The sequence below is a fragment of the Orycteropus afer genome, unplaced genomic scaffold, assembly GCF_000298275.1.
Source record: "Orycteropus afer afer isolate SDZICR_OR568_19922 unplaced genomic scaffold, OryAfe1.0 scaffold00267, whole genome shotgun sequence".
Classification (NCBI taxonomy): domain Eukaryota; kingdom Metazoa; phylum Chordata; class Mammalia; order Tubulidentata; family Orycteropodidae; genus Orycteropus; species Orycteropus afer.
Genome location: NW_006921854.1, coordinates 3046164 through 3058180, shown reverse-complemented (window position 1 = coordinate 3058180; position 12017 = coordinate 3046164). Strand labels below are relative to the sequence as shown.

At 44.1% G+C, this 12017-nt stretch overlaps 1 protein-coding gene across 1 annotated transcript in view; it reads right to left on the bottom strand.

The window, feature by feature from the left end:
* Window positions 1-1365: 1365 nt before the first annotated feature.
* The window catches only part of ERP44 (endoplasmic reticulum protein 44), an 82601-nt gene continuing 71949 nt past the window's right edge, over window positions 1366-12017 (bottom strand). The window contains exons 10-11 of the mRNA XM_042782236.1: window positions 3728-3830; window positions 1366-1467 (exon numbers count right to left, since the gene is read on the bottom strand). Coding sequence (XP_042638170.1) covers window positions 1366-1467; window positions 3728-3830 — 205 coding nt within the window. The remainder of the gene's footprint in view (window positions 1468-3727; window positions 3831-12017) is intronic.

Below are 12017 nucleotides of genomic sequence, written 5' to 3'. Positions count from 1 at the left end.
CTACTGTGTCACTGGCAACAGTTATTTTTCTGAACCAGACTATGGATAACTCATGCATAATTAAGAATTCTAGGCTGAGTTTTTAAAAGCATCAATCATTGAACATCCACTATAAACACTCATTTTATTGTCAAAGGACTGGCAGGTGTTACAGACATTGCAACTACACATAATGGCACGTGTCAGCCTTTTAAGCATAAAAACTATCTTTCCCCGAACTGGGATTGACTTACACCCCACATATAAAATGACTCATGACCTATAGCACCAACCCAGGCCCAGAGGAAAGTCCATTTTGAACCCGTCTATCCTCTGGCATTGGGTTTCCTGATATAACTCAGAGGGTCCGCCCCCTAGTTTTTCTCCTGGCAATATTGAGGCCTGGCACAGGGACCCATCTGACTGTACAACGCAGGCCTGGCAAGTCAGGGGTCCAGAAGGCGTGGGGCCTCTGGCAATTTTACAATGGAAAAAAAGATGAAAAGCTTATGATCCTTACTGGTTTGGATCGACACAGCTATAACCAGACTCTAAAGACAGAAAGAGGTTAGAAATGCTGGAATCCATTTTTCTCTGCTGGTTTTACCTCTTTGGAAATTGAAGGCTCATGATCTGGAGGAGCCTTAAGAGTCATCAGTTTAACACTGGCCACCAGTCCCAGATTCAGGTAAAGTTCATTCCAGGTTTTAAACGCCATCCATATGCCACTTTTCAGACAAACACAGAGAAATATAGTAACACTTTCCTTTTTCTTAATTCATAAGGACAGTTTCTGCCAATGTTTCGGCTCGTGGCTCCCTCCTCTTCATAGTATGTTTAAGCTACACATTAAGAGTCCAAAAAATACGACCATGGAATTTCCATAAGCAATATCCAACCAATCAGTAAAACACAGCACATGGTGTGAAAATTATAATTTATTCCCCTCCCAAGTATCCAGAATATATACCCCTCAGCTGAGAACTGTGACACTGAAAATACCAACAGAAGTGACCACGGGCTAGGAAAGGGAAGCACGAGCCACACGGGAGCCCCCAAGGGTCCCCCCAGCCGCACGGCGCACGTGGACAGCAGGGCTCCGCACGGTGCACCGCCCGCCTGACTCGTGAAGGCTTTACAGGACAGACTTAAAAGACAGGCCTCTGGTTTTTATTCTGTTTTTTTAACCCAAGCAGATTCTAAAAAGAGGCTATTATTAAATGACAATGCATTTTGAGTCGGGGGGAGAAAAAAAATAAAAACCCAAAACTTCTTTCAGTTTATTCAAAATAAAAATACAGAGACTTATGAAAATATAGGTTTACTATTTCCACCACGTAAGTTGATGCTCCTGTTGGAAGGGCCTGCAAGCTGTTTTCCAAGAGTTCAGAGCTCATCCCGATCCCTCAGTAAGGTGTACCTGTACTCGCTGGGGGCCAGCTTCTGGAAGGAGCTCTCAGGTGGGCTGCTCGCTACGTCGTGGGCTTCCTACAAACAGAAGAACAGAACGTTTCCACCTCAGAACATTTTATGGAGTTTAGTATTTTAACCAGAGTATTGGATGAATAGTACCTGTCCTATAAGTTTCTGATTCATCAAGAAAAGACAAAGTTAGCCAAAGACAATAGTTAGCTTTAAAATCTTGCTTTCCTCATTTTAAATACCTCTATTCAGATTCTCCAGGGCATGGTTACCATGGAGACATTGGACACATTAACTATGGACCAGCTGATGCTTGCTGAGGTGGTCTGTTGACACCTGGGGGCTTTCCTAGAATATTTTTTAGGGGCAGCACAACCCTAAGTTGTCCTAAACCCTGCTGACTTATAAATGATTACTATGAGAATCTAAGGAACTCTGGTGGCATAATGGGTAAGGCATTTGGCTGCTAACCAGAAGGCTGGCGGTTCAAACCCACCAGCTGCTCTGCAGGAGGAAGATGAGGCAATCTACTTCCGTAAAGATTTACAGCCTTTGAAACCCTACGGGGGTCACTGTGGACTGAATCACCCTGATCGCCATGGGTCATAGGTCACTCAGTTGGTACAGCTCTTACTTATCAATTACCTGGATGCTAGAAATTATTAAAACTCAGTTGAAATAAGAAGGAAAACAAATATTTCTATATTGCAAGAGATTAATTTCAATAGTATTTCACTTGTTCACCAAAAGTAGACAATACACAGTGAACGACTTCCAAGAATTTCACGCAAAAACAGCAGTCTATCTCCATTGACACTGTAGCACAAGGACCCACATGACTGTTGTTTTAACATCCCCTGGAGCTGGCAAGAGCAGCCCGTTCATATAGTACATACTCTATGTAATGACAAGGAGTTCTGGTGGTGTGGTGCCTAAGGCACTTGACTGCTAACCAAAAGGTGGGTGGTTCAAGCCCACCAGTCACTCCACAGAAAGAAGAGTGGGTAATCTACTTCTGTAAAGATTTACTGCCTTAGAAACCCAAAGCGAGTTGCTATAAGTCAGAATCAACTCGATGGCAGTGAGTTTGGTTTTTTGGGTTTTACGCAATGATGGACTTCCACGGTAATGGGAGCCCTGAGATGTTTCCTCTCCCTAAAACATGCATGTATTTTTGATGAGATAGATGCTTGGATTAGTTAAGCTGAAACTGCACAACCAAAAAAACAAACATGTACTTGGTATCTACTGTGTACTGGTACACAAAGATAGAAAAATAAAACCTAAGAAGTTTACGGTCTAATGGGTCAATTGAAACAAATAATGGTAACTCAATAATGATAGAGTGCTTGTCTTAATATGGTAAAATACTATGTGGGCATTCTTTTCTGAGGAAAGTAATCACCTTTGGGTTTTACCAACAAAAAGTCTGCCTGTTTCTATAGCCGCTTAATTATCAAAGAACAGGCGACCTCAGCTTCAAAGGGAAAAACACTGCATCCGATCCCTCAAGGAACTCTCGCCTTGGAACCTAATTTGACTCTAAAATAAGGTGTAGAAAAACAACACTGCGTTTTTATTTTTCTTTTCCAAATGGAGGCTCTTTGGGCCACGGAGTTGGCCTAAGTCCAGGCTCTGTGGCCCAGGAGGATTGTGGGTGAGTGACTGTCTCAGTCAGCAGCCGAGCTCTGAGCTGTTCGTGCCGCCCAAGCTCAGGGGGCTTTAGTGAGCCAGGAACACAGAGGTTACTTGTGATGGAAATTAGAAGGTGGGAAGAGGGAAATTCTGAAAACAAAAGAGCAGAGAGGCCATTTGATACACTGCAGTTAGCGACTCTAAATCCCACGTGGGAAGCCATGCGAAGCGGAGTTTTGAGCGCTGTGAACACCATCTTGGCGAGGGCCTTGCGGCGGGAAAGCAGAAACAGCAAGCCACGACGTTCTTTGGTGTGGTCAGTCATCTAGCTGCAGGGCAGGCCTGGACCGTTCTCGGAGTCTGTTGATTTCTGCAACGATCATCTGCTTTCAATGCCTACTTCCTACTGCTAGTTGAAGCTAACTGTAGTTAACCCTTTCATAACCACATTCCAAAGAGGTCACACTCAGAGTACCTTAGTTTCTATGATCGAAAAACATTTCCAAAGGTCTAAACTTTTTAATGTGAATGAAAAGGCAGTGTAATTTGTGGCTATTTTCTCTTCCAGAGTCTGTTCAGAATTTCTCTACGAGACACTCAGGAGCAAAAACGCATGCCGATGCAAGAGCTTCGATCTCTGAAGTTAACTGAGAAGGAAGAAGTTCCCAGCGAAAACCAGACAGAATCCTACCTGTCCGGGGGCGGTGTCAGTTGGGTCAGGCCCATGATGGAATTCTCTGTGCAGTTTTCCAGAATGTAAGTCGAAGATGAACTGCTTGAGTTTTCCAGGAACTCTAAAACCAAATGTCAAAAGCAAATTAAGTTTAAAACTGTTAAAATGGACTTCCTGCTATTTTAACTTGACAAGATTTTTCTTTTTAAATTTTACCTACAACCCTCCTATAACTATTATGGGCCAGGCATATGTGGAAGTTTCACACAGTTCTAATCACAACATCTAGACTCCCTGTTGTATGTTGTTTCCTGCACGTGTTTCATAGAGACCTGTCCACACTGATCCTTTAGACAGATGAGTCACAGTGATCAACACGCTGCACCCACACCTGCTTACCCATCCCCTAGTGTTGGGCACTGGCATGCTTCCCTTAACTTCAGACATATAACTAAAAGACCTTCAGTTCTATCAAATCAGATTAAAGATAACAGGGTTCGAGGGAAAAACAGTGTCAGGGGCCGACCACTAAAATCTAAGCAGCTTTGTAACTGCTTACAGACGAGCACTACTGAGACTTATTACACACCCTCCCCAACATACGAGCAAAGGCATGTTCAAGTCCTACCTCCTGGTCCCTAAGAACGTGACCTTCTCTGGAAACAGATGGTAATAGTTGACATGAGGTCACAGTGCAGCAGGGTGGGCCCTAACCCAGTATGACCAATGTCCTCATGTAAAGAGACACAGACACACAGACATGAGGATGGAGGCAGAGTGGGTACATGCCACCGCAGCCCTGGACTGAGACCAGCAGAAGCTACAAGAGGCAAGAAAGGATGACCCCTCCTTCAGAGCCTTCAGAGAGATGGCCCTGCTGGCACCTGAATTTGCAACTTCGAGCCTCCAGAACTGGGAAAGAAGAAATTCCTGTTGTTTTGAACCACAGTTGGTGGTTTCCTAGCAGCCCTAAGAAACTAACTGTAATAACAAAAATAGTCTCCACTGGCCTTGAACCCCGTGTTGGTCAGATGAAGATGATGCCTTAATCGGGACCTCGTGGTCCTCCTTTGAGATGCAGGTCCTTGATGGTACTCATGGCCAGAAAAGAACCCATGCAATCTTGAACTGTCATGGAGCCTTTCCTATTTTTTTTTTTTTTAAACCCAAGAGGAAATGTCTTCAGAGCCTCTTCCAAGCACATAAACACCTTCACTGGACCGTTTCTTAGCACTGTGAAAAGCTATTTCTCAAGACTGTAAAACGAGTTTTTATTTCTTTATTTATGCTAAAGAAAGGCAAGGTTTTCAAGGTTTGGGTTTTTTTCTGAGGTCTTTATACGCCTCTAAGGCAATGTCTTTAATTGTGAAAAAGTTGACCCTGATGGCTTCAAAATAATCCACGGAAAATGGCATATGAACAAATAAAGCTTCCACTTTCTGTTGACACCATTCTCTCATCACACCTGAACTAATCTGTGGAACGGAGACAGGCTCTACAGCAGCCAAACACACCGCTCTGAGAGGAAGAAACTAGAGATCGGGCCTTCTCCCTGTGTATCTCCTGAGCAGGACCCAGCAAAGTGCAGTTACCTGGGACAAACGTGGGCAAATGAGACATATGAAACTCCAGTCACCATCTCTGCACCTGTGTCCGCTCTTCCCAGTCCTGCCAGTACGCTGCTCATCTTTTTATTGTTAGAGCTGATTTTGCTAATCTGATAAGACACGTGTGTTCTCATTTCCCTTTCTCCAGAAATTAAGCACCTTGTCCACTGTGTTTCAATGTATGTTCCGCTCACAGGAACAGTGTCTTCTATAGAGACCTGGCTTGTCTTTTTCCCCCTTAAATTTTTTTGAATAGAAACCCTTTGTTTTTCATTATCTGTTACAAGAAATGGAACACAGGTCCACAGCACCTTGATTCCTGAGGGGGAGCTGACTTTAAATCACTATTTTTTCGTAGCAAAGAACAGCTGGCCTGTGTTGGCACGACCAGCTTCTCTGGCTTCTCCTCCCCCCAAAAGTCCTCTGAGTGCTGCCTCTTGCCTTCAATGACCCCCATGGAGATGCACTAACCAATAACTGCACAGTATACCCATCCTGGCTCCCCACGGGCTCCAATGCAACAGAGACCAGCAGGTGCCAAACACACAGTTTACAAATACAAATGGCTGTCAGGGAGCTGTATCGACAGAATGCCTCGGGAAGGTTCTCTGGGGCCGGGTAATTGCACATGCACCGGAGAGAACACCGGAGGAGATCAATTTAGATTTAATCTGACATCATCTACTGTCACCCGCAGCCAAGTGCTCAAATACATCCATTCGATCCATAGAATCGCAAATGGTCTATATAATGTTTCAGACAAAGGCCCTGTTCGTTTGTTTTGTAAGGGTCCAAGGAGCCAAAATGTGGTCTGCCTCTTCTACTCAGGGGACAACTGATGAGTGGCTCAGTCTTCAGTGAGACAAACTCAGAGAGCATGCGCAGGACCAATTTTCCCTAACTTGATTTTTTTTTCCCCTCAACAAGAAAAGAGAGAGAGTTATGAGCAAAAGGCGAAGGAAAGGGAGGAAGGATGACTCTGATGACGTGGCAGCAGGAAAGCAGGCCGCCAGGAGCTCCTGGCTACTTGGTGGCCAGCAGGAAGCGACAACCAGTAGTCAACAGGAAGTTGTCAAGAAAACAGACAACATGGGTATCGGCTATAAGGAAAAATAAATAGATTCTTACCATAATGTAATTATTTTTTTACACCTCAGGGTACAATTTTTCTAATTAGAACACCTAAGTATTTCTCTGCCATGCTCCAAACCCCCTTTCTTGCTTATTTTACAATTCTTTTTAGATGAAGCAAAACTTAGACACAGTGAAATGCACAAATGTTCCATGCACTCTTAGATGAGCTCTGACAAATGTGCACGAGTAATATTAAAATTGTGCACAAGTAGTATTAAAATTTTCTTAGAATTCACCTTTTTAGGGTTACACGTCCATGAATTTTAACACGTGCAGCATCTTGTACCAACTCTACAAACAAGATACGGAACAACTCCGACACTCCAGAGACCTTCCCCGGGCCGGCCCTTCACAGTCAGACCTTCCTTTTCCCCCTTAAGCCTGGTAGCCACTGAGTTGTTCTCAGTCCTGTCAGTTTGCCTTTTCCAGAATGTCACATCCATGGAATCACACAGCATGTAACACTGACTGGCTTCTTCCACTTAGCACACCCCACGTGAGAGCCATCCATTTGTTTTCGTGTATGAAAAAGTTCATTCCTTTTTATTGCTGACAGTATTCCACGGTGTGGATATATCATAACTAGTTTATATATTCACCTAGTTTTTTGTTTTTTTGTGTGGGTTCTTTACAGATCTTGGTGATTATGAATAATGCTGCTGTCGACCTTGGTGTACAGGTTTTTGTGTGAGCCAGTTTGATAGCTGAAGGCCAAATAATGGGTCACGTGGTGAGTGTTTAACTTTTTATCAGCCTGACCTAGCGGCTGTCATCTTCTGCAACCTCAGCAGCCAAGTGTGAGTGTTCCGGCTGCTGCACATCTCATGAACACGTGGGGCTGTCGGTGTTTTAACGGAACTACTGCAAACCATACTGCCTCTCACCGCGTGCCTCTGAGAACCAGCGACGCCAAGCGTCCTCCTACATGCCGGCCACATTGCTTCTCTATAATCTAAGGATACTTTTCAAAGAACAGGTTTTTTATATGGATGAAGGCCTACTTCTCAGTTTTCTCTCTTACAGACAGTGCTTTCAGTGTTCTCCCCAAGAACCCTGTGTCCAACCCCAGGTCATGAAGAGTCTCTCCTATGTCTGCTTTAGCAGTTTTAAAGTTTCACTGTTACATTTAGGTCTATGATTAATTGTGACTTAATTTTTCATATGGCATGAGGGTCAGGAAGAAGTCTGTCTTCTGTATATGGATGTTCAGTTGGTCTATCACCATTTGTTGAGACATTAAATTGCCATTGCAATTTAAAAAAATCAACTGACCATATCTGTTGTCTGTCTCTAGTTCCACGGGGCTCTGTTCCTATTTCTTCACCAGTATGATCCAGTTTAAATTTACACCCTCTCCCCAGTTATTGACTGGTCAGGTCCCAAAAACCAGGTCATTATGCGTAAATCCGCAAAAGTGGAGGATGACCACAGCAGACCACAAAATGGAAGATAATGACATCATTACATACCTGCCAAGTCACATCATTACATAACTGACAAACAACTGAAAATCATGGCCCAGCCAAGCTGACACATAATCGTAACCATCACAGCCAGCATCACTCTTGCCTTCCACTTCAGCATTTGTTACTACCACATATGCTGTTCATGTGCAAAAGAGTGGAATAGATTTTTTTTAGAATTGTCATAAATGTAAAATGCTGGATAACGAGATAGTAAGTGAGGAGGGGTGTTACTCTGGCCTTATCAACCAAAAGCCAAGCCCACTGCTGTCAAGCTAATTCTGACTCACGGTGCCCTGAGAGGACTGAGTAGAACTGCCCCATAGAGTTTCTAGGACTGTAAATCTTACTTAAACAAACTGCAGTATCTTTCTCGTGGGGAGAAGCTGGCGGCCCTTTTGGTTAGCAGCCGAGTGCTTTAACATCTTAAATCAGGTACTATGAGTCTTCTGAGTGCTTCTTTTTCGAACCTGTTTTGGCTGTTCTAGTTCCTTTATTTTCCGCATCAACTTTAGGATTAGCTTGTCAACAGCCACAGCAAGCCCAGTGGGATTCTGCTTAGGACTGCCTCCAACCTACAGATCAGTCTGACAAGAATCGAGGTCTTAATGTTACTGAGTCTCCTAATCCATGAACACAGTGTGTCTCTCCATAGGTCATTTTAGGTTTCTTTCCTTAGCATTTTGTGGTTTTAGCATACAGGTTTTGAACATATTTTGTTAAGATTTTAGTTTTTTCTTGAGCTGTTTTAAATACTTTAATTTTTTTTTTGTTTACACATTTAAGCAGAAATACTAAAGTCGCCATTATGTACATTCACTGGGGATTTCTACATAATCATGTCATCGATAAAGAGACAGGTTTACTTTTTCCTTGATAGTCTAAATGGCTTTTATTAATTCTTATTATCTTAGTTTGGAACTCTGGTGGCACAGTGGGAAGGCACTTGACTGCTAACTGGAAGGTCAGCCATTCAAACCCACCAGCTGCTCCGCGGAAGGAAGCCTCGGTGATCTACTTCCATAAAGATATACTGCCTTGGAAACCCAGTGGGGTTCGCTATGAGTTGGAAATGACTCGAGGGCAGTGGGTTTGGTTTTTGGTATTGTCTTACTGCACTTGCTAGGACTTCCATACAGCACTGCATGGAAACAGTGAGAGCAGACATCTTTGTCTAGTTCCCAATCTTAGGAAGAAAACATTTAGTCTTTGACCATTAAATATAATACTAACTGTAGGTTTTCCATAGATGACTTTTATCAGAGAAGGCAGTCGCCTCATGTTCCTAGTGTGTTGAGCATCTTCAGCACGAACGGATGCTGAATGCTGTCAGTGCCTCTTCTGTATCCGCTGATAGGATCATGTGGCTCTTCCTGGGTTTCATTAATATGCTGAATTACGCTGATTCATTTTTGAACCTGCGTCAGCCTTGCAGGCCTGGGATATACTCCGCTTGGCTGTGCTATATTCTTCTTTTTATACATTGCTGGATTTGATTTCCTAATGTTACTTACTACTCTTTAACTGAACTTATACAGTAACATAGTACAAATTCACCTAATATATAAAACGTATAAAGAACACTGTATTTTGCATTTAAGTTATTTAACTTCCTTGAGCTTCAGTATTGTGATCTGTAAAACTGCTTCACTGTACTGTTTTTATAGTCTGACAGACTTAGACTGGAATCCCAATATGTTATTGCCAAAAGGAACTCTGGGGGCTTAGTGGTTAAGGCATTTGCCTGCTAACCAAAAGGCTGGCTGGTGGTTCAAACCCACCAGCTGTTTGACAGGAGAAAGATGAGGCAATCTACTTCCTAAAGATTTACAGCCTTGGAAACCAGATAGGGCAGTTCTGCTCTGTCCTATAGGGTCACTATGAGTGAGAATCAGCTCTCAGCACAATTGCAGTGGGTTTGGTTTGGTGTGTTCTTGCCTGTAATAAAATAATTAGCCTCCTAACAGCACTTACCATGGATCAGATACTGCTCCAAGAAGTACAAGCATATATACTTAGTCAGTCCTCAACAATAACCCTATAAAGTAGACACTATTATTATTCCTATTTCACAGATAACATGTAAAACAACTTGCCTGGGGTGATACAACTAGAGCAGGTAACAGAATGGGATTCAAACCTCCAGTCGGGATCTGCAGAGTCTGTGCGTGTCAACTACTATGCTAACCTGCCTCTTTAGTGACTAGTCAGGTGACTCAATCTGTGAGCCTGATTTCCTCATTACAAAATGGCATGCTTCCTCATAAGCTTGTTATGGGCTTAGCTGAGAGCACCCATCAAGTGTACAGCAAGGCTGTTACAGGCCGGCTCCGTCAGCGTTCAGAGCCTGCTGGACACCAAAATGACCTGGAAAGTAAAACACTTACAAGAGGGAGTTGTACAGTAAGTACAGCTATTTAAAACCATGAAAGCCATTCTTAGTTGATAGACTACTCACAAGACAGAAAAGGGAGCGAGCTGATCTGCTCCTGAACCAGTGTGGCGACCCCTTCTCGGAGCCCAGGGCCTTCTACCGTGCCTGGACAGAGCAGGATGCGGTACTCGCACTCAGGACAACACATCCACACGGCAGAGAGCAGAGGGGAGGCACCGCTGCACGGGCGCTTCTGCTCGCTAGCTGTCCCCGCACGGGAAAGTCCTGCCCTACCCTCTGCCCTGCTAAGGACGCTGCTCTCCAAGAAGGGCCGGCTCCCTGGTTCCAGGCTCTGCTCCCATTTCCTGCTCTGCACTGGGAGTGCCCGTGGCAGCTATGGAAGAACTCGAAGAAAAGAGACAGGTGACAGCTGCAATTTTTAAGAAGGCAAGTTTTTCTGAATGTCCCTCAACAGCCTTCACCAAGCCCATCATTTCAATATTCTCCTCCATTTCCTAGATCTGCCTGCCCTTAGGGCTCTTAGGTTCTAAATCTTTTCCTATGTCCATGTAAGACTGATTCCTGTGGACGTGGCAGCAAACTCATCTGATCAAACTACAGGAAAACTCCAAGGATTCACGGATTGTGATTCCATTTCTGGTACTGCTCAGTGCGACCTCTTCAAACATCTCTCACATTCACACTGTACACTGCTTTCATACACACTGAAAGGTACAGTGTTATGAGCGTGGGACACCAGAGCTCTATTCTGATTTGACTCCCAGCGAGGCCACTACTTAGTTGTATGAATGGGCAGGTTTTTTCACCTCCTGAGCCTTAGTTTCTCTGAAGACAGAGGGAAGCAGAGCACTGGTCGGCTCCCCGTCCGAAGGCCCACCTCGGACTGGGGAGGTGAGTGCACCATAAATCAGCCTTTCCTCTCCTCGTCACAATCCTGCTTTCTCCAGCTGACCCCAGAAATGCTGAGCTACTAAGTAAAAGTAATGGTAATTACAGTGACTTATAGAAACTGCTTATCATTTAAGCCTTAACTGCCATGCAGCACAACAGCAACGATGTAAGCCATTAAATGTTGGCAGATGCACTTTGCTGCATGTTTCATTTGGTTTTTAACACTAACATTTATTCATACGGGCTCAGTTTGCAGCTCACACAACATGTATACCACCTCCTCACAAAAGCAAAAACAACAACAACAACAACAACAACAACAACAACCACCAAATTCACTGCCATTGAGTTGATTCGACTCATAGCAACCCTCCTTGGGTTTCCAAGGCGGTCTCTACAGAAGTAGATTGCCCAGTCTTTGTTCCAAGGAGTGTCTGGTGAGTTTGAACCGCCAGCCTTCTGGTTAGCAGTCAAATGTCTTAGGCACTATGCCACCAGAGCACCTTTTTTTTTTAAGGGTGACTATCAGAAAAGTCAAGAGGCTAAGGCACTTGACTGCTAACCAGAAGCCTGGAGGTTCAAACCCACTGGCCCCTCCTCGGAAGGAAGGTTGGACAATCTACTTCTATAGTGATACCACCTCGGAAACCCAAGGAAGGGTTGCTGTGAGTCAGGTCTGACTTAATGGCACATCACAACAACAACAACATCAGAGAAGTCATCTGTCTTAAAGAGCTTCAGAGGCACTCAGCTCTCTTACTTTCCTTCTTATCGCAGGCCCAAAGCCCTGCAGCAAGGAGGAGCAGCAGCCCCATCCC